The sequence below is a fragment of the Balaenoptera physalus genome (genome assembly GCF_965194825.1).
Source record: "Balaenoptera physalus genome assembly, chromosome: 12".
Taxonomy (NCBI): Eukaryota; Metazoa; Chordata; class Mammalia; order Artiodactyla; family Balaenopteridae; genus Balaenoptera; species Balaenoptera physalus.
In genome coordinates this window covers 89143613-89167022 of record NC_138897.1, presented here as the reverse complement: position 1 = coordinate 89167022, position 23410 = coordinate 89143613, and the positions used below count along the sequence as shown (strand labels likewise).

Here is a 23410-nt window from a genome sequence, read left to right as displayed (position 1 = left end):
GAGCTTGGGTTCAATTCATTTCTACATAGACCCTGGGGTGTTTACTGGGTACCAACTGTGAGCTCCAGAGCTAGCCCTGAGACGCTTCAAAAATGAGAAAGGTAGTATTCATACCAATCCGGACCCACTCCTTCTTCCTCACTGTGCTTTCTTGAAAGGGTTTCTTAGCGATTCCCTAATAAGGGCCAAATGTGAGGGGAAACCTCACAGGCATCTCCCTTGCCCGCCCCCAGGAGAGAAATCAGCTCTGAGAAGGAGCTGGGGGAGGATGGAGGCTAAATACCCAACAGATGTTGAGGATGAGTCACAAGTTTTAATCACGCAGATTCCATCCACCTGCCATGCCTCCCGCCCCCACAAATTGGCCACAACTCCCATAGTCATTCCAGAAAGCGAGACACCTTTACAGGCCCACCCCACTCATTCCACACTCCCCACCACCAACACATCTGTTGTCCCGTCAGAGCACAAGCCCTAGGGAGGCCCCAGAAAAGGCCCCATTAAAGTGTCAGGAAAGTGAGGTGCCTTTGGAACCCCACTTTCCCCCTTCAGTCCTCCTCCCTGCTTCCCGGGTGTGCCCCACACTTGCAGGCACCTCCACTCAGTTCTGCTCCCTCCTCTCGGGGACCCGCCCCCCCATCCACATCCACAGAAAAAAGTGACCAGGGTAACTCTTACTAAAGTGTTAGTGACTGTTAGAGACGTAGCATGTCCCTGAACACTCTTAATATGAGTCCAGCAGAAGGAGGAAACTCCAAGGCCGACAGCAAGCCCAGGGATGCACAAAGAGAATTAGTAACAAGAAAGCCTGGCCCATTTCCCCACTATGTACTACTCTGAGTCCCCTCCGACCCCACCCAAAAGCTGGAAGACACTATTCACTAAAATTAAGGAAAACTACAAATGTTATTTATTTGGTAAGATTTTCTACTTCAGTGTTTCCCAAAGCATGGGGCATGTACCACCAAGTTTTAGATGGTACCTGAGTGTAACACTAGATGATACTGGATCATGTGGTGAGAAGTCATGTTTTCTGTTCTTTCCATTCTCCTGATTAAGTCAAGGAGAGAGTCTCAGTTAAACGCTAGGACACCTTTAATGTCTCTTGAGATCTGCTAATCTCCCTTTTTACACACATACACATGCTTAAGAGAAATAGCAGGCCTCAGGTTCAGAGCCTTCAGGAAGCAAGATTATTGACTTCAATAAATTAGACAATGAAAATGAAAATCTATTTTTACACTATTTCCTCCTTCCTGCAATTGATGCTGGTTTTCCACGTATGGTGGTGAAATAAAGTTTCCTTTTAAAATAAATTAATGTTTATTTAAGTAGAAAAAAAAAGGAAGGATGGATTTAAAATGTGAGAAAATTATCATCCAGGTGATATTGGACATGGTAAAAATGGTGTGCATGGGACAAGAATGAATGCAGTTTGAGACACACTGATCTTCTCTAAAGGGCTACATGCTACAGGGCTGCATACCTAAGAACTGCTGTTCCCCTGGTCCTTACCTCTTGGCTCTACGTTCAGGGTAAGGCCCGGCAGGGCAGGGATATGCCGTAAGAGACCACTGGGCAGAGAAGTAAGATGGTGGCAAATTATTGGGGGTTTGGCAAACACCCCAATCTTAAATACACAGCTCCTGGCCGTTCCTTATCAGCCCCCAGGAAGGAGGAAGTGGGGAGGGGTGGGAGGTTGTTACTTTTTGTTTCAGGAAAAACAGGGACAAGAATGGCGTGCAGAGGTTCAAATGGACACCCCCAAAAGGCATCACACCTGTGGAAAATGGGTCCTGCAAGTGGCAAGTCGTGGATCTTAACTCAGTCCCGAGACTCTCATTGCCCTGTGAGAGGACCTTCCACTTTTCTCACCAGAATCCATTCAACCTTCTGGTGACAGTACCCTAATTTTCCTCTGGGAAACCATTCCTCTCCTGACACTCAGCTTCTAGGCTTTCATTGACAGCCCTGGGGGTGGGCACAAGGCTCACAACCAGCCAATCACAGCGGCGCATTCTCTGGCCACAGCGATTGGTTCAGAGATGGGCACGTGATCAGTGAGTGCCAGTAGGACCCAGTGAGACTCTTGGAAGAGAGGAACGTGCCCTATTTTGCTGGGAATGCTAGAAATAAAGATGTGAGCCTGGAGCTGCTGGGGGCTCCTACCTGGAATCTGAGAATAAAAACAGCACAGTAGAAGGCATAGGTGAGAGACAGAGAGAAACTGGGTCCTGATGACATTGTCTGAACACCTGGATTAAGCCTTACCTGAAGTCTGTGCCAATGGACCCATTCCTTGATATGAGAATATAAATTTCCTACTGTGTTAAGAAGCCCATTTGAGTTAGGGTTTCTTGTAAGCAAGAGACTGAGCACAGCAAATGAGGTGTAGCAGCCAATACCGTTTTCCTCCTCCCTGGGTCTGAATGGTCATGAATACCCCACCCCCACAAGGAGGAAGGGAATGCAAGGCGAGGGTGACAGCCCTCACCTCCATGACAGATTTCCCTTTGGCTCCCCATACCCACCACAAAGCTGGGCCCCCAATTACCTCGAGCCGTTGCTGATGAGAATACTCTCCCGAATCGTCAGGGTGCAGTAATACCATACCAGCAGGAAGTTAAAGACTTCGTCTGTCACCCTGGCATAGAGAAACAGCGCCCGGGAGGGGGGCAGGCATGAGAACCAGGGACGGCTGTCCCCGCCACCACAGCTGGACAGCAAACCAGGATGAGAACTGCCCACAGAGGCGTGCCTCCAGAAACCCCCAGTGACCCCGGGAAGGCGGCGGCGTGTCTTCTCTCCACCTAGAATGCCCATCCCCCCGCTCACCTTTCTACATGAATCCTACCCGCCCTTAAGGCTCTAGCTGAGGTTTCCCCTCCTTCCTTGACCACTCAGCCCACGGCAACCTGTTTCCCTTCTAAATTTCACATCTGTCTGATATGAAATTTCTGGTGGGATGACAAGAGAAGGACTTTAAGCCAGAAACCTAATTTGCAATTTTAAACGATCTGCAGTGTTAACTCCAGTGTAAACTCCTTCCATCCCCTTAAACTGTCTGTAAACTTTGCTGCACATACAAAAAGATGAACTTAAGAACTCCCTGGGCTTCCCTCGCGGCACAGTGGTTAAGAATCCTTCTGCCAATGCAGGGAACACGGGTTCGAGCCCTGGTCCGGGAAGATCCCACATGCCACGTAGCAACTAAGCCTGTGTGCCACAACTACTGAGCCCGTGTGCTGCAACTACTGAAGCCCGCGTGCCTAGAGCCTGTGCTCCGCAACAAGAGAAGCCACCGACCGCAATGAGAAGCCTGCGCACCGCAATGAAGAGTAGCCCCCGCTCGCCGCAACTAGAGGAAGCCCACGCGCAGCAACGAAGACCCAACACAGCCAAAAATAAAATAAATAAATAAAATTTTAAAACTCCCTACCTCCTCTACTGTGGGCAGAACAGGCCTTAAAGGCAGGCAGAACATGGCAGCTAGAGTCGTGCTGTGCCCTGGTCAGAGGGGAGAGCCTTAGACACGCTGTGCATGACCTTGACTGGCCTCCACTTTGCCGTCTGTACAATGGGAAGGTTGACCCCCTCCATGAGCATTCCTGGGTGAAGGATCCTGGGACAGAGCCAGCAACAGACAGCCCCTCAGAGGGCTCCCCCGCCACTGGCTCTCTCTGACGGGCCCTCGATAAAGACTCTATCTTTGACCCCAACAGGAAGCAGCTCTGTACCTCCTGGTGTCACACAGATCCATTTGTCGTGGGAATAGAAATGACTGCATGGGGAGGGAGAATACCCCCGATCTCCTCCATTCTATCCCCGAACTGGGAGATCCTTTTCCCCCACTACAAAGGCCCTGGGAGGGAAATGGGAGGATACAACTTTAACAGTAACAAAAGAGGTTGGGAGATGTCTGGGAGAGTTTGGGAGAATGAAGATGAGAGACTCCTAATTACTTAAACGTGTAAAGTCCCCAGAGAAGAGATGACATTTGAGTAGGGCCTTGAAGGTTAAATATATGGAAATGTGCTTTCATTAGTGTTGATAATAACTAAATTTGACCTGTTGAAATGGATACTTGTACCTATTATGCTCACTTATATTGTTCCACTTTTTATTTATTATTTATTTATTTATTTTTTATCTTTTGGCCACGCTGTGTGAGGCATGTGGGATCTTAATTCCCCGACCAGGGATCGAACCTGCGTGCCCTGCATTGGAAGTGCGGAGTCCTAACCACTGGACCGCCAGGGAAGTCCCATGTTCCGCTTTTTATTTTGTAGACAATTATAGCATAAATGCTACATATTGCATAAATGTGTATATTAAAATATCTGTTTAAATCTTAGACCAAATAATCAATTTGATATACTAAATGCTATCTTTAAAAAAGACATTGGAAGGTGTCTTTTAAGCTATGTGACCCTGTTTCATGGTCACAGATGACAGACTCTCAGCCCCGCTGAACCACTGCCTGCAGAGGCAGTCTCGGGAGGGTCAGGAACAGACTCTGGAGACACGGGGCCTGAGTTCCAATCCAGACTCTGCCTCTTCCCAGCTGTGGGACCAAGGACAAGTCAGTGATTCCCCCGTGCCGTCACTTCCCCATCTGTAAAGTGGGGAGAGTCACGGCACCTCCTGGGTTAAGCTGCTGTGAGCATCAGCTGAATTTAGAACAGTGCCTGCAGCCTAGGAAGAGCTATGGATGTCCCCTGTCGTAATAATTTTGGAAGCACCACAGAGCGTCCAGAGTCCAAGAAATGAGTCTCATATGCCTAATAACTCTGCGGAAATCAAAGGCCTACTTGACTTGAACAGGAAACGGGGGAGCAAGGACGGCCTCCCACTGCAGAGGGTCACTTAGATATCTCCAGACAGGAGGCAGCCCCAGGAGCGAGTGGTGGTTACCAGCATATTTTCCACTGGTCCCTTCCTATATCAGTAAAGAGAGGAGTGAAAATAGTTTTATGGCCCTGGCACGTTAGGGACATGCTTGAGGTGCTGGTCTCAGTCTGCCCCGCCAAAGCGTATGAGTTTCCTGTTGCTGCTGTAACAAATGAGCACATACTTAGTGGCTTAAAGGAACACATGTTTATTCTATTACAGTCCTGGAGGTCAGAGTCTGAAATAGGTCATCAGATCAGAGCTGTGTTCCTTCTGGAGGTTCTAGGAGAGAATCCATTTCCTTGCCTTTTCCAGCTTCCAGAGGCCACCCGCATTCCCTGTCTTATGGCCTCACATCACTCTGACCTCTGCTTCTGTCATCACATCTCCGACTCTGACCCTCTTACCTCCCACTTATTAGGACCCTTGTGATTACACTGGGTCGCCCGGATAATCCAGGATAATCTCCCCATCTCAAGATTCTTAACTGAATCATCTGCAAAGATCTTCTGCCATGTAAGGTCACGCGTTCGCAGGTTCTGAGGACTGAACACGCACATCTTTGGGGACCATTATTCAGCCTGACACACTAGGCGAGCACTAACTACTGGGAACTTGCAACGTTGCAGGAGTTTTACGTGGACGATCTCTCTGGACCCTTGAACAACCCCACAGGGCTGGCTCTCATGGCAGGTGCATGTACCCCACCCATTCCCGTCTGCATGGCTTCCAACAGCCAGAACGTGCAACTCCTGGTCTGCCTAGGGGCTTTCTCAGGCCACCAGAGCTCACCCTGCTGGTGCCAGAGGCAAATCAGGAGGGCAGGGGGATTAACACTCTCTGGGAGTCAATCCTTCCTAGCCTGACAGCAGTCGGAGGATAAATACCACCTGCTCCCTCACCCCTCGGGCGGGATAACTGAGACACATCCTTCGCTGTCCCACAGTTCCCCAGCAGCACTGAACTCCAGGTGCCCACAGGATAACCCTTCCTTGTCTCACTTCCATTCCCCTACCAGTGTTTCCTAGGATCACCTCCCAAATAAACTATTGGCATTCAAATTCTTGTCTTGGGGGGCGTTTCTTCTGGGGGAACCCAAACTAAGACAGTACTACTTCCCATTTTACAGATGAGGAAACTGAGGTTCAGAGATGAGCTGCCCATCCAGGCCCCCTCCCCTGCCCTATTTTTAACCCACAGAAGGTGTAGTGGGCTAAACAGTGTCCCCCCCCCCCCAAATTCATATCCACCCAGAACCTCAGAATATGACCTTATTTGGAAATAGGATCTTTGTAAATGTAATTAGTTAAGATGAGGTCATACTGGGTTACTTTTTTTTTTTTTTTTTTGGCCATGCCGCACGGCTTGCAGGATCTTAGTTCCCCGACCAGAGATTGAACCCGGGCCCTCAGCAGTGAAAGCGTGTTGTCTTAACCACTGGACCGCCAGGAAATTCCCGAGGTCATACCGGGTTAGGGTGAGCCCTAAATCCAATGACTGTGTCCTCATTAGAAGACCATGAGAGAGACACAGGGAAGATAGCCACGTGACGACGGAGGCAGAGGCTGGAGTGAAACAGTCTTAAACCAAGGGTACGCCAAGGACTGCCGGTCACCACCAGAAGCTGGGAGAGGCAAAGGAGGATCCTCCCCTAGAGCCTTCAGGGCGAGCACGGCCCTGCCGACCGTGATTTCAACCTTGAGTTCAGCCTTCTGGCCTCCAGAACTGTGAGGAAATATATTTCTATTGTTCTAAGCCATGCAGCTTGTGGTGCCTTGTTACGACAGCCCCAGGAAATGAATACAGAAAGGGATGGGAGACATGGAAATGCCAGGCCCTCAGTGAGCCTTAGATCTCCACAGCACACCACAGGTTTGTCCTTTGAGGGCCCTAGAGGCCCCAGGGCAAGGAAATCTGGTTGCACATCAAGAACTTCTACCCCTTCCAGGGGGCATGTGAGCAGGCATTACTGGCGTGAGCAGCCTTTGCCCTCCAGGGAAATGGGCCAGGCCTGAGGCAGCAGGCAGGCACGGGCCCAGGGCCTGAAAGAGCCTTTGTTTGGACACTCAAGTGGGCAGACCAGCAACTGGACTCCCAGCCAAGCGCCTGTCAGGAAATAAACCCTTGACACGTGGGCCAAATGCCCAAGCCATACTTGGGGAGAAAAGCCAGGGCCAGAGAGAGGAACGAAACCCCCGGGGCAGCGCAGCCTCAGCTCACTGGCCTCGTCCTACACAAACAGAGCAGCCGACCCTCTCAACCACACCACTGGGTGCCAGGCGCTGGGCAGAGCCACGCACAGTGTTAACACACTGAATTGTCACAACACACTGAATTGTCATGACAACCCAGGGAGCTAGGGCCTGGTGTCACCCTCGTTTTACAGATGGGGAGACTGAGGCATCCAGAGGAACCTGCCCATGGGAACAGCCAGTAAGTTTCAAAGCCAGGATTCAAACACAGGCCGTCTGTGGTCAATCTATTTCTTTCTTTCTTTTCTTCCTTTCTTTTTATTTCCTTCCTTCCTTCCTTCCTCTTTCTTTCTCCCCACCCTTCCCCCCACTGCCTTTCTCTTTGTAATCGAGATATAATTCACATACCATAAAATTCACCCTTTTAAAGTATACAACTCAGTGGTTTTCTGTATATTAACAGAGTTGTGCACCCATCACCACTATCTAATTCAAGAACATTCTCACCACTCCAAAATAAAAACCCCTGTCGCCCTTAGCAGTCACTCCCCGTTTCCCTTACCCCCAGCCTCTGACAACCACTAATCTGTTTTCTGTCTCTATGGTATTTGCCTATTCTGGACATTTCGTATGAATGGGTTCATATAGTAAGTGACCTTTGCATCTGGCTTCTTTCACTCAGCATCATGTTTTCAAGATTCATCCATGTTATAGCATGTGTCAGTACTTCATTCCTTTCTGTGGCCAAATAGTATTACATTGTATGGGTGGACCACTTGGGCTCTTTCTTAACTACTATGTTAAAAGGTCGCTTCAGCAGCCGTTTAGTAGATATTTGTTGGACAGATGTAGGACAGACAGGACTGCTATTTCCCGTAAGAAATGGTCCTTCCTGGGCTTCCCTGGTGGCGCAGTGGTTAAGAATCCGCCTGCCAATGCAGGGGACACGGGTTTGAGCCCTGGGCCGGGAAGATCCCACGTGCTGCGGAGCAACTAAGCCCGTGCACCACAACTACTGAGCCTGCGCTCTAGAGCCCGTGAGCCACAACTACTGAGCCCACGTGCCACAACTACTGAAGCCTATGCGCCTAGAGCCCGTGCTCCGCAACAAGAGAAGCCACCGCGATGAGAAGCCCACGCACCGCAACAGAGTAGCCCCTGCTCACCGCAACTAGAGAAAGCCCGCGCACAGCAACGAAGACCCAACGCAGCCAAAAATAAATAAATAAATTTAATTTTTTTTAAAATGAAAGAAAAAAAAAGAAATGGTCCTTCTTTACCCTACACCTTATCACACCAAATGCTGTAGATGCAAGAGAGACCTTGGATCCCTCTCTCATGGCCCTCCTCACCCCCGCATGCCCACATACACACACCACCACACCCCATCACCTGTAGTAAAGGACAAATCGACATGCCACAGCACCCAGGAGCAGGATGATGGTCAGGTAGAGCTTGAACTTCTCATACTCATCCTTGTAGGCAAATCTGCAGTGACAGACACCCCCAGGAAAGGTCACATAACTATAGCCCATCTGGGGGAAGGACCCTGACCCCATCAGATTCTTGACCTGCTGATAACACTAAGGAAGAGACTTTGAATTAACGGTGAGATTAATTAGGGAAAGAGGGCCAGTGTGCAAAGCTTCCATGTCCCTGGACTCCTGGTTTAAGGTTCCAAGCCTGTGATGGGCAGGAAGCAGAGATAGGGTCTCTTCCCCCAACCAGCTACTTCAGTGGAAAAGCCACGGCTCCATGTCCCCTGGTAACTGATGGATTTTGGGTGGACAGGACTGGACTGCCTACCTCCCAGGAGGAATGTGTGTGATCAGGCGTGGAACGGAGCAGGGGCCATTTCTCATGGGAAAGTGGCAGTCCTGTCCACCCCATGTATTGACTCTGTGAAAGGAAGGAAGGAAACCTCCCCCAGGTGGTCTACCCACTGAGGAAGAGACCTCAGAGTCTCTTCCAAAAGACCAAAAGCCAGAGTCCCAACTGTGAACGTTTTTTTATTTATGCCAAAATACTAGCTTGGTCCCATTTCTCCTGAGTTGCAAGAGCAAGACGCCTGGATTCTGTAAAGCCAAGTGGAGGGTTGTCTGGGATACTTACTTGGCCTGGTTGCTGAGAAGGGTCACATTCACATTGCCGAGAACCAGATTTAAGTAGAGCCTGGAAGGAAAGACCTGTGAGGGCCACCATGTTAACAGCCCCAGGAGTGGTCCCCAACCAAAAATATTCAAACTTAATAAGCATAGCACTGAGCACCGGATATTAGAAAATAGGGTGCTAAGCTCAGCGGTAAAAGCCTCACATGGAGCGAGAATGAAAACGATTAAGTAGAGAACATGACAGCTGTGACATGACCTTCATGATTAACCCATTTCTCGCATTTCAGCTGGCTTAGAGACCATATTTCCTAGCCTCCCTTGCAGCTAACGTGAGCACGTGACTAAGCTCCAGCCAATGAGGTGAAGGCATGTGTACAGTTTCTAGGTCAATTTAAAAAGGGCTCTTTCCTAAGCGTACAAATCTTAAGTATACAACATGATGAACTTTTATATATTTACAAATCCATGTAAACAACACCCAGATCAAAGAATAAAATGCTTCTAGCCCCAGGAGGCTCCCTCGTGCCCCCTCCCAGTCAGTAAACTGCACCCCCCCCCCCCGCCCCACTTCATCCACGTTGTCTGCATCAGTGGTTCCTTCTTTCCCATTGTGTATATTATTCTATGGAGTGGAGGCACCACAATGTAATTATTCATTCTACTGTTGATGAACATTTGACCTGTTTTCAGTTTTTGGCTATTATGAATAGAGCTGCTGTGAATGTTCTTTTTTTTTTTTAACTTGAGATATAATTCATATGCCATAACATTCACCCTTTAAGAGCATACAATTTAAGATGAATAGATAAAAAAGATGTGATTGATATATATATATATAAACAATGGAATACTACTCAGCCATAAAAATGAAATGTCATTGGCAGCAACATGGAAGGACCTAGAGATTATCATACTAAGTGAAGTAAGTCAGACAGAGAAAGACAAATATCATATGGTATCACTTATATGTGGAAACTAAAATATGATACAAATGAACTTATTTACAAAACAGAAACAGACTCACAGACATAGAAAACAAACTTATGGTTACCAAAGGGGAAGGGGTGGGAGAGGAATAAATTAGGAGTTTGGGATTAGCAGATACAAACTACTATATATAAAACAGATAAACAATAAGGTCCTACTGTATAGCACAGGGAACTATATTCAATATCTTGTAATAACCTATAATGGAAAAGAATATGAGAAAGAATATACATATGTGTGTGTATATAAATGAATTACTTTGCTGTACACCAGAAACTAACACAACATTGTAAATCAACTATACTTCAATAAAAAAAAATTATGATTATATTATGTACATATGTGTGTATGTACATATATATTTTCATCCCCCACTTCCTTCTAGAATGTAAGCTTTGAAAGTGCAGAAACTTTGACTTATTCGGAGCTTTATCCACTGTACATAGAATGGTGCTGGGCACAAAGTAGATGCTCATGCAACTTGATGAAGAAAACAATAAATATTAAAAAAATTAAAAAAAATAAAGTATACAACTTAGTGGTAATCATTTTGTAACATACAGAAATATCAACTCACTATGTGTACCTGGAACTAAAAAAAAAAAAAAAAAAAGAATAAATAATAAAGTCAGCTCATAAAAATTGTTTAAATTAAAAATTTAATGGTTTCTAATATATTTACAATGTCGTGCAACCATCAGCATCACCTAATCCCAGAACATTTTCATCACCCCCAAAAGAAAGCCCATACCCACTAGCAGCACATTCCCCACTCCCCCCAGCCCCTGGCAACCACTAATCTACATTCCATCTGTATGGATTTGTCTACTCTGGACATTTCGTATAAATGGACTCATGCAATATGTGGCCTTTTGTGTCTAGCTTCCTTGCTGTGAACATTCAGCACTCATTTCCACCATACACACACATACACACACACACACACACACACACACACACACACACACCCAGGAGTGGAATTTCTGGGTCGTATGGTATGTATGTGTTCGGCTTCAGTAGGAAATGGCAAACATTTTTGTAAAAAGGGATCTGCTTGCCCTCTGCTGCCTGACTCTTCCCTGTTTCCTGAAAATGAGATGGTGTGAGCCAGCTTTGGCCATGTAGAGGAGGACAACTCCCCAAGCGGGGGTGAAGTAGTAACTTGGAAAAGGACCCTGAGTCCCTAGGTGACCTTGGGAGCCCACCACGCGGCCTTCAGAGTCCACTCACCTCTGGACTGTTGTGTGTAAGAGACAAAAACCATGCATGTTTGAGCCATTGTGCCATTAGGCTTCTGTTACAATAGCCTGTACTCTAACACACTAATAAAGGTGCAAATAAAGGGTTATGAGATCTCAGGGGAAGAAGGGTTAATTTCACAGAGGGAGAGAGAGGGGTTTGGAAAGGCTTCACTGAGGTGGTAACATGTGAACTGGGCTTTGAAGGATGAGTAGAAGTTTGAGAGGAGAAAAGGGAACAGGAGAGCCTTCTTTCTAGCTATGAGTAAATTCTAGGGGCATTTCCAGTCTGGTGTACCTGGAGCAGAGGTGTGAAAAGACCATCCATTTTTCCCACCTAGCATACAGTCCCCACTTCCTAGAAGGGCAGTACAATTTCCCTTCAGAGAATCACTTTTCCCCTAGGCTCTAGGGTAAGGCACATGACCCAGGTTCAGCCAAGGTGGTGCAACTTCCTGATTGGGTCACTAATGATCATGTGACACAATCTAGGCCAATGAGAATCAGTAACAGGACTTTTCCCAGAACTACTAAAGAACAAAGAGGCGTTCTCTACTGGATTTGCTAAGTGGGTAGGACGCAAACCCAGAGCTGCTGGGGCCAGCTTGTAGAGAAAGCCTGCCTAAGAATAAAACTCAGACACTGGAAAAGAGAGTAAAAAGAAAGCTAAATGAGGGACACAGCCTAACAGTATCATTTGAGCAGCAGGATACAGCCATTCCTATAGATACACCTGGACTTCTCAGTTACAAGAGCCAATAAATCCCCTATTTTTAATTAAGCAACTTTGAGTCGGGTTTTCTGTCATTTACATTCCAAGGACTCCTGACTAATGTAACATGCACAGAGGACTAGGGAGACTGGAGCTGGGAAAGTGGATCTGAGCCACACTCTAAAAGGTTATGCTGTTTCATTCTGTAGAAAGCTATCGCCACCCAAAGCCTGGAGTTTTTAACCAAATACAGCAAAAAAGAAGACAAGAGGAAGGGCTCTGGTAGAAGGCTCTGACTTAGGGCTAGGCCAAACCAGGAAAAAAGTCAGGGTGCTTCCCAGGACGTACTTTTAGCTGCCCACGTCAAGTCATGATACAATATTGTAAGGATCTCTCTCTGGAACAGGGTGGCGGTGATGTCACTTGAGGAAGGAGATGGGACTTCTCTGAAGGAGGAAGATGGAAAGAACACAAGCTCTAGAGTCAGAATGTCTAGTGTTCACATCCTGGCTCAGCCAAACCCGGCTGAGCCACCTGGGCAAGATACTCCCTAATGTCTCTTCTCTGAACCTTGCAGAATGGAGATTCCTGGATCTGACTCACCAGGTTGCTGAGGATGAAGTGAGTGACGTCAGGAGAGCCCCCGGCACGATGCCAGGCATACAGCAGGCTCTCCATAAATGTTTGTTCTCTTGAGAGAGAACACCTTTCCTCTGGACCCCAGGTGGCATCAGGCATGTGGCAGATCCTGGGAACCAGAAGTTTCATCTTGTTCCTTGAAAAAGCCCTTCCAGGAATGTCACTACCACACGGGAGGGGCTGAGGTCCCCTCCTGGGTTCATGGAGAGGCGCGTAAGGAAGCTTCCTTCTCTTTCCTGCCCTTGTTCCCTCCTTTTCACCTCAAACTCAAGCCCCAACAGGGAGGCAGGAGTCACACAGACCAGGTGTTCCAGGCCAGGGCATCTGCCCACAGCGCTGGGGGTTGGGGAGTAGGTCCCCAGCTCCTACCCGTTCTTCTTAGGCAGGTAGGCCTCCATGTCAAAGAAGATGTTCTGCCGCTCCTTGATGCTGGCGCCCAACTGCTGAACGAGCTCTGCCTCCTCCCGACTGGCATGGCGCTTGTACCTGTGGTCAGAGGTGTGGACGTAAGGGAAGCAGGGGTGTTACACAGACTGCAGGAAGAATCTGGAAACTCTGGGTACCGCCCTCCCATCTTTCCATCGCAATGCTTCTCACAACCTCAGTCCTCCATCTGTATTCTCTGCGTTTGATGCTGGCTCCCTGCTAGTCTTATGACCTTGGGAATGTCCTTCAACCTCTCTGCCTTATTTTCCATACCTCAAACACAGGGATACCATCAGTCTTACCTTATAGACAATATCACTGTGAGAATAAAGTGAATAAATGCAATGTTAAGCATTTAGAATACCGGACACAAAGTACAAGTTCAATGGATATCTACTGGCAGTACTACTTTCCAGGCTATCCTACAGGAACAACCTGAAGATTACTAAGAGTACAGACAGGAAGGACGCTTTGAAAGTATAAGCAGTCAACCAACCAAGGTCTGACTGTTATTCTTTGGTGACACTTAATCTCAAAACCAGAAAAACAAGTCATAGACACTCTCAGAAGAGCAGGGGTCCTTGGTGTAAGAACATAACTCACGGGTCAACCTTCTAACTCAGTGGTTCTCAACTGGGGAAACCTGGGATGAGAGCACTTCCCAAACCATGAAGACACTGTCTGGGAACATTTTGGTTGTCAAGACAGGGGTAGAGGGTTCTCCTGGCATCTAGTGGGTAGAAGCCAGGGATGCTGTTAAACATCTGACAATGCACAGGACGGCCCCCAGCAGCAAAGAATTATCGATAGTGCCACGACTGAAAAACCCTAGGCAGATGAAAGACTCTTGAGTCCTGCCATCAGTAAGATGTGTTTTTCCAAGGGTGGTGATGTCATTACATGGAACCATCCACACTCTACACCATGACTAATGGGCCTCCATTTCCAAAATGGTCAGTCAAGGATAGGGGTATAATCAGTAACCGTCCCAAAAACTGTCCACCAGGGAAAGGAAGAATTGACCAGGATTCCAGAATTATCACAAACTCTGGGATGGAGGCCCAGCTAAGTGACCTGGGACAAGCCACTCAGAGCTTGTTTTCCTGCCTCCTTAGGGGGTCACAGTATCCCGCAGACGCCTTCACCTGCAGGGGATGAGAGCACTTCTCAAGCCGTGAAGACACGGGATTAGGAAGTGAACAGGTGATCCTGGCCTCAGGAACTGAACTAAGTCATGAGCTCAAACATATCCCCACCAGGGATGCCGGACTTCTCACCCCCTACACCAGAGAGCCTGGTGAGGGGCGAGCTCCCACATCCGTGAGAAGGATACTTGCTATTCACCTGCCCAGTAGGACTTATTAGAACAACTTTCCTCTGGGGAACTACGCCTCATCCTCTTCCCCCTCCCGTATGGTTCAAGTAGGGCTGTCCCATCCCCCAGCTCCATAAAGTGAACATATGACCGAGTCTTGTCCAACCAGAGTCTCAATGATTGGTTTGCAGACGGGTACATGACCAATTCCAGGCAATGAGGATCATGCCCAGAACTTCTGCTGAAAGACAAGTTCTTACTCTGCTGGTACGGCCAAGCCAGTAGGAAGAAAGGCTAGAGGATAAAAGCCTGGCACTGTTGGTGGCCATCTCAGTGACCATCTCAGCCAGAGAGTAAAGCCAATCTAGAGGAAGGCAGAATTGAGAGGAAAAAAACAGATTCCTAAAAACATCCTTTGACCCCTGGATCCAGTGATGCCTGAAGCCACTCCTGGTTTTTTCCATTAAAATTTCCATTCTCTGCTCAAGCCAGGCCAGTTTTGAGTTGGGATTCTGTCCCTTAAAACCAGGGGAGCCTTTGAGTTGCAGCCAGCCTACCTCTGGAGCGTGTGCTTCAGGTCCTTCAGTCGTGTCTTCTGCTTGTTGATGGAGCTGCTGCACGAAGTCTGGAGTGCGGTCAGCTCCTCCAGCTTCTGCCTGTAGATCCTGTGAGTATCCTAAGGGATGGAGCAGCCCAGGTAGGGTGTGCAGGAGGACATAATGGGGTCATTTTTCAGTTTGCTTGTGTCTGGGGATGTCACTACAGAAATCACAGTTTCACAGTTAAGATGATACAATTATGGATACCAAGGGGGAAAGGAGTGGGGTGGGAGGAAATGCGAGACTGGGATAGACACTTATACATTACTGATACTACGTATAAAATAGACAACCGATGGGAACATACTGTAGAGCACAGGGAACTCTACCTAAGGCACTGTGGTGACCTAAATGGGAGGGAAGTCCAAGAGGGAGGGGAGATCTGTATGTATATGGCTGATTCATTTTGCTGTGCAGTGCAGGCTAATGCAACATTGTAAAGCCACCATACTCCAATAAAATTAATTTTTAAAAAAGAGAGAGGAAAAAGAAAGATGATACAACTACACCTATCAAAGATGTGGCTTATAAAATTGGGACTGGATTTGGGGAAGGCAGCACAGCACAGCATTTCTGTAATAAGGAACTACTGTTTTTTCCTGCGCAGGTTCCATCCTTCCTGATGGGAACAGCAACCAAATATGCCTTTGAGAGGTCAGCCACCTCTTGTCAAGTTTTAATGCAGACAGTTTGAGTAGAGCTAACAGTCCCCATGCCAAGAGTGGTCATGTGATCCAGGCCTGGCCAATCAGTATCCTCCAATCCCCTGGCAACTGATTGGTTCAGAGGTGGATACATGACTCAAACTGAGCCAATGAGAGTCAGCCCTGGGACTTTTACCTAGAAGTATTGGTTTAGTGATGCCTTCTTTCTCCTGGGTTTGCTAATCTGGTAGAAGGTACACCTGGGGCTGCTGAGTGGAGAGAGCCTGCCTAAGAATGAAGCCAAACGGAAAACAGAATTGAGACATGGTAAGAGACAGCATTCTCATAGCACCATTTCAGCCCTTGGATCTAACCAAGTCTGAATGTAATGCTATCTAATACTCTTAGTTACATGAATTAATAAATTTCTTTCCAGTTAGTCCAGTTTGAGTTGGGTTTCTGATCCTGGCAATGAAGAGAATTCTTGCTAAGTCAACTAAGAAAACGACACACCTCTTCCCTTAAAGCCAACCCTCCCTAGCCCAGGCACAGTCACTCCAATACACTCAACATCTCATTCCTGGAAATAACCATTCAGGGCCATAAGGCCAGAGGAAATACAGGAGACTTCACCCCAATGCAAGGAGAATGGAACACAGTAATTTCTCTACATTGCTGCCACAGCACACCTCCCCCAAAATAATGCCATATGCAGGGAAACAACCAGTTTCTTCTAGAGTTTGATAATCTAAGACAAATACCAACAATTTGGAGAAAACAATATGGGGGACGGGGACCATAAAACTAAAAACAATAATCCAATGAACATATTTAAAGTGGCTGTTAGCTTGGGTGGTGGAGCATTGTATTAGCAGAGAGAGAGAGAAAAAGAGGATGGTCAGACAGGGAGGCCAGAGCCTAAACTCTCATGTCTGTCAAGCAGGTTCCTAGATATGAAGGTTAAGCCAGAAAATAAGGAAAAAGTGAAGGCCAAGAAGTGAATAGATAACAATGAGCAGCAACATGGAAGAATGCTGTGAGCAAGACTCCCTTGGCCCCCAGATGAGAGGGCTCAGTCCCCTGGATTTATACAGTTTCCTCACTCCTTCCTGGGCCCCAAGAGAGGAAAATTGTGTCTCTTTTTTAATTTAACTTTTAATTTTTAAATAATCTCAAACTTCCAGGAAATTCCCTGGCAGTCCAGTGGTTAGGACACGGTGCTTCCACTTCAGGGGGCCTGGGTTCGATCCCTGGTCAGAGAACTAAGATTCTACAAGCCGCACGACATGGCCAAAAATTTTAAAATAAATAATCTCAAACTTCCAAAAGAATTGTAAGAGTACAAAGAACTCCCCTATACCTTTCGCCCAGATTCACCAACTGTTAGCATTATGACATATTTGCTTTATTCCCGTGTGTGTGTGTGTGCGTTTATGTGTTTTGGGTGTATTCTTTTTCTATATCAGGCATCAGTAAACTACAGCCCACCGGCCAAATCTGGCCACCTGATTTTGTATGGGCAGTAAGCTAGAAATAATTTTTGCCTGGTTGGAAAAGATCAAAAGAAGAATACTTCGTGACACGTGAAAAGTATATGAAATTGAAACTTCGGTATCCATAAATAAACTTCACTGGAGCACGGTCATGCCCATTCATTTATATATTGTCTGTGACATCACAACAGCAGAGCAAGAGTAGTGTGACAGAGACCATATGGCCCGCAAAGCCCAGAATCCTCACTACTTGACCTTTTTGCCAAAAGAGTTTGTCTACTCCTGTTCTAAACCATTTGGGAGTTAGTTGTAGACAACAGGCTTCTTTACTCCTAAATACTTTAGTGCATATTTCCCAAGGACATGACATTCTCTTATACATTCAATTATCAAATACAGAAAATATAAATTTGATACAATACAATACTATCACCTCAAATACCATCCAAATTCAAATTTGGATGCTAACTATCTCTTGATGGCAATTTCCCCCCAGACCTGGACCCAATTCAGTTTGATGCCCTATATTACTATTCATATCACTTTGGTCTCCTTTAGTCTCGACCAGCTTCTCAACTTCTGTCTTTCGTGACATCGGCATTTTTAAAGAGTTCGGTCCAGTTGTTTTGGAGAATGTCCCTCCACCTCGGTTTGTCTGAGATTTCCTCATGATTGAATTTTGGTTATGCACCTGGGACAGAAATGCCAGTAAAGTGACGCTGGGCCCTCCGTGTCTCCCATCAGAAGGGATGTGGTGTCTGTGATGTTAACTTTGATTGCCTGGGAGAGGTGGTGTCCACCTGTCTTCTCCACTGTACAGTGACCAGCTTTCTACCTGCAATTAATAAGTAATCTGTACAGAGAGAGGCTTCAGTGCCAAAACAGTCCTCAATGTTCAACCAATATCTGCTGGTAATAAAGGAAACCCTCCAGAACTGGACGAGGAGGACGGGGGTTAGAGAGACCCCCAACTAAGCAGCCTTTGAGAATGTGGGGTCTTCGGACTGAGAGTCCCCAGCAATGCCAGCTGGGCCATGCCACCTCCTGGCACTCTTTGGTGTTGGGTCCCACCACGGCACGAGAAGACCAAGACTGGAAACATCAGCGGCCAGATGCTGACCAGGCCTTCAGTTTGAATTAATATTTAATTCCACAAGTAAACATGAAGACATTATCCTCGTTAAAAATTAAAACACTGCAGCTACGGCTAGAGTCGGCTTTGAATATACCCCTATCCTGTCTTCTCCCACTTCTCCAGAAGTAACCACTGTTACCAGTTTCTTCTAGATCTTTTTCTATGTATTCTTCCAGACTGTATGTAACTATGTATTTCTATATTCCACATTGACCTATTTCTATATACACACACTTAACTATGTATACATATATATGAAAAATACACACTGTTGCAAAAACTATTGTCCTTAAACTTACTCTCCTTTGCTTCCTTTTAATAACAGGACCCCACTGAGTGGTAGCCAGGAACATGGCTGTCCAGCTACAGACATTTCCCAGCCTCCCTTGCAGCTAGCAATATGACCAAGAGTTAGCCACTGGGTGGCAAGCAGAAGTGATGTAAGTTCTGAACCACATTTTTTTTTAACCACTACACCTGCCATTTCTAGCTATTCAGTTTTCACATGTCAAGCCGACATTTTCTGCCAAGAATAACTGACCAACATTTTTATAAGGAATGGCTTGCCCTCCACTCTCTTTCCCTGGCTGGCATATGGCAACAATGGATCCAGTTACCTTGAAACCAGAGATGGAAGCCACATAATACAAATGACAAAGCCCACTGTGCCCTGCTCAGCCAAACGAACCTGGATCCCGGGTGACCTCATGTGACAGGGCCTCCCACCTGTGATTGTTTTACAACAAGACCACCAAGTCTTTAGCACTCCTCACATAGAGAAGTGGGTTCTCTGTTCCCTCTCCTTAAATACAAGTAGGCTTGTGGCTGATTTGACCAATAAAATATGTCGAAATTACCCAAAAAGCAAACAATCTGATTAAAAAATGGGCAGAAGATCTGAATAGACATTTTTCCAAAGAAGCCATACAGATAGCCAACAGGCACATGAAAAGATGCTCAACACTGCTAATCATCAAATAAATGCAAATCAAAACCACAGGGAGATATCATCTCACACCTGTCAGAATGGTTGTCATCAAAAAGACCACAATTAACAAATGTTGGCGAGGATGTGGAGAAAAGAGAACCCCTGTACACTGTTGGTGGGAATGTAAATTGGTGCAGCCACTGTGGAAACAGTACGGAGGTTCCTCAAAAAACTAAAAATAGAACTACCATATGATCCAGCAATTCCACTCCTGAGTATATATCTGAAGAAAATGAAAACACTAATTAAAAAAGATATACGCACGCAGCATTATTTACAATAGCCAAGATATGGAGGCAACCTAAGTGTTCATCAACAGATAAATGGATAAAGATGTGGTGTATATATACAGTGGAATACTACTTGGCCATAACAAAGAATGAAATTTTGCCATTTGCAACAACATGGATGGACTTGGAGGGTATTATGCTTAGTGAAATAAGTGAGACAGAGAAAGACAAACACGGTATGATAGCACTTACATGTGGAATCTTAAAAAAATAAAACAAACTAGTGAATATAACAAAAACAGACTCACAGATACAGAGAACACACTAGTGGTTACCAGTGGGAAGAGAGAAGGGGGAGACGGGCATGATAGGAGTAGGGGATTAAGAGGTACAAACTGCTATGCATAAAATAAATAAGTTACAAGGATATATTCTAGTAGAAAATGGACTTGAGGACACGGGGAGGGGGAAGGGTAAGCTGGGACGAAATGAGAGAGTGGCATGGACTTATATGTACTACCAAATGTAAAATAGATAGCTAGTGGGAAGCAGCCGCATAGCACAGAGAGATCAGCTTGGTGCTTTGTGACCACCTGGACGGTGGGATAGGGACGGTGGGAGGGAGATGCAAGAGGGAGGAGATATGGGGATATATGTATATGTATAGCTGATTCACTTTGTTATAAAGCAGAAACTGACACACCACTGTAAAGCAATTATACTCCAATAAAGATGTTAAAAAAAAAAGGATATACTGTACAACACAGGGAATACAGCCAACATTTTATCATAAGTGAAATATAACCTTTAAAAATTGTGAACCACTAGGCACTTCCCTGGTGGCTCAGTGGTTAAGAATCCGCCTACCACAAAAACAGAAATATACATCAATGGAACAGGAGAGAAAGCCCAGAGATAAACCCACGCACATATGGTCACCTTATCTTTGATAAAGGAGGCAAGAATATACAATGGAGAAAAGACAGCCTCTTCAATAAGTGGTGCTGGGAAAACTGGAGAGCTACATGTAAAAGAATGAAATTAGAACACTCCCTAACACCACACACAAAAATAAACTCAAAATGGATTAAAGACCTAAATGCAAGGCCAGACACTATAAAACTCTTAGAGGAAAACATAGGCAGAACATTCTATGACATAAATCACAGCAAGATCCTTTTTGACCCACCTCCTAGAGAAATGGAAATAAAAAGAAAAATAAACAAATGGGACCTAATGAAACTTAAAAGCTTTTGCACAGCAAAGGAAACCATAAACAAGACAAAAAGACAACCCTCAGAACGGGAGAAAATATTTGCAAACAAAGCAACTGACAAAGGATTAATCTCCAAAATATACAAGCAGCTCATGCAGCTCAATATCAAAAAAACGAACAACCCAATCCAAAACTGGACAGAAGACCTAAATAAACATTTCTCCAAAGAAGATATACAGATGGCCAACAAACACATGAAAGGATGCTCAACATCACTAATCATTACAGAAATTCAAATCAAAACTACAATGAGGTATCACCAGTCAGAATGGCCATCACACCGGTCAGAATGGCCATCATCAAAAAATCTACAAACAACAAATGCTAGAGAGGGTGTGGAGAAAAGGGAACCCTCTTGCACTGCTGGTGGGAATGTAAATTGATACAGCCACTATGGAGAACAGTATGGAGGTGCCTTAAAAAACTAAAAACAGGACTACCATACGACCCAGCAATCCCACTACTGGGCATATACCCTGAGAAAACCATAATTCAAAAAGAGTCATGTACCACAATGTTCACTGCAGCTCTATTTACAATAGTGAGGGCATGGAAGCAACCTAAGTGTCCATCAACAGATGAATGGATAAAGAAGACGTGGCACATATATACAATGGAATATTACTCAGCCATAAAAAGAAATGAAATTGAGTTATTTGTAGTGAGGCAGATGGACCTAGAGTCTGTCATACAGAGTGAAGTAAGTCAGAAAGAGAAAAACAAATACCATATGCTAACACATATATATGGAATCTAAAAAAAAAAAAAAAAAGATTCTGAAGAACCTAGGGGCCGGACAGGAATAAAGACGCAGACGTAGAGAATGGACTTGAGGACACGGGGAGGGGGAAAGGGAAGCTGGGAAGAAGTGAGAGAGTGGCATTGACATATATACACTACCAGATGTAAAACAGATAGCTAGTGGGAAGCAGCTGCCTAGCACAGGGAGATCAGCTCGGTGCTTTGTGACCACCTAGAGGGGTGGGATAAGGAGGGTGGGAGGGAGACGCAAGAGGGAGGGGATATGGGAATATATGTATGCATATCACCGATTCACTTTGTTTTACAGCAGAAACTAACACAACAATGTAAAGCAATTATCCTCCAATAAAGATATTAAAAAAAGAAAAAAAAGGAATCCACCTGCCAATGCAGGGGACACAAGTTCGAGCCCTGGTCCGGGAAGATCCCACATGCCGCGGAACAACTAAGCCTGTGCACCACAACTACTGAGCCTGTGCACTAGAGCCCGCGAGCCACAACTACTGAAGCTCCACCACAAGAGAAGTCACCACAATGAGACGCCCACGCACCACAACAAAGAGTAGCCACCGCTCACCGCAACTAGAGAGAGCCTGTGCACAGCAATGAAGACCCAACGCAACCAAATAAATAAATAAATTTATTTTAAAGAAAGTTATGAACCACTATATTGTACACCTGAAACATATAGTACTGTTAAGTCAACTATACCTCAATTTTTTTAAAATGGCAGAAGTGACACTATACAATTTCTGAGAAAAAGTCACGGAAGGCCACGTAGCTTCCGCCTTATTTGCTGGAACACAAGCTCTTGGAACAAAAATGTTCAACTACCCTGGGGCCACCATGCTGCATGGAAACCCTAACCACATAGAGAAGTCACATGGAGGCAGTCTGATCAATAGCCCCAACTAAGACAAACCCTGTTATTCCAGCTCAGGTCCCAGACATGAGGGTCAAGAAACCTCCAGATGATTCCAGCCCCAGCCACGTGAGTTACTCCCAGCCATTCACGTCTCCTCAGCTAAGGCCGCTGACCTCGTGGAGCACCGTCAAGCCACCCCCATCGTGCCCTGCCTAAACTCCTGACCCCCAGAATCTGTGAGCAAAATGCAATTACTGTTGCTTTATGCAGCAACAGATAACTGGAACACCACTCACCCTGGACCACACCCCGCTCTGAACTGTTATGTGGGAAAGAAAGAAGCTACCTCATTTAAACCCTTTTATTAGGATATCTCTTTGCTACAGCAGCATAGCTTATACCCTAAAGCACATACTTCTGATTTTTTAAAATATATTAACAGTATCAGAATATAGATATGATTTCACAACTTTCTTTTCTCACTCAACAATATGTCTTATAGAGCTACCCACATAAGAATATACAGATGTATTTCATTTTTTTTAGACCTGTGCAGTACTTCATGCTGTGGACATACAACAATTTAGCCATTTTCCTATCACTGGGTATTTAAGTTGTTTCCAGTCTCTGACTATAACAATGCAACACTGAATAATATCCTTGCACTGTCTCCCTGGGGAAATGTGCAAGTGCCTCTGGGGAAGAGAAGTGGAATTGCTGGGTCATAGGGTACAGGCTTGATTTTAGTTTTAACAGATCTTGGCAAATTGCCTGCAGAGTGACTGTGACAATTTACACTCCCACCCACAGCATATGACAGCTGTCCTCCACACCTCACCAAGCAACACTCACTGCTATCCCCACTGACTTTTTTTTGTTTTGTTTTGGCCACCCTGCACGGCCTGCGG

At 45.8% G+C, this 23410-nt stretch overlaps 1 protein-coding gene across 3 annotated transcripts in view; it reads right to left on the bottom strand.

Moving 5' to 3' along the window:
- Positions 1 to 23410, bottom strand: part of TMEM120B (transmembrane protein 120B) — a 47726-nt gene that overhangs the window by 11203 nt on the left and 13113 nt on the right. For 2 of the 3 annotated variants that reach the window (XM_082418088.1, XM_082418089.1), the window contains exons 2-6: positions 15068 to 15186; positions 13139 to 13255; positions 9195 to 9254; positions 8475 to 8570; positions 2555 to 2644 (exon numbers count right to left, since the gene is read on the bottom strand). In XM_082418088.1, the coding sequence (XP_082274214.1) occupies positions 2555 to 2644; positions 8475 to 8570; positions 9195 to 9254; positions 13139 to 13255; positions 15068 to 15186 (482 nt within the window). The remainder of the gene's footprint in view (positions 1 to 2554; positions 2645 to 8474; positions 8571 to 9194; positions 9255 to 13138; positions 13256 to 15067; positions 15187 to 23410) is intronic. The other variant, XM_082418090.1, reaches the window with a different exon arrangement.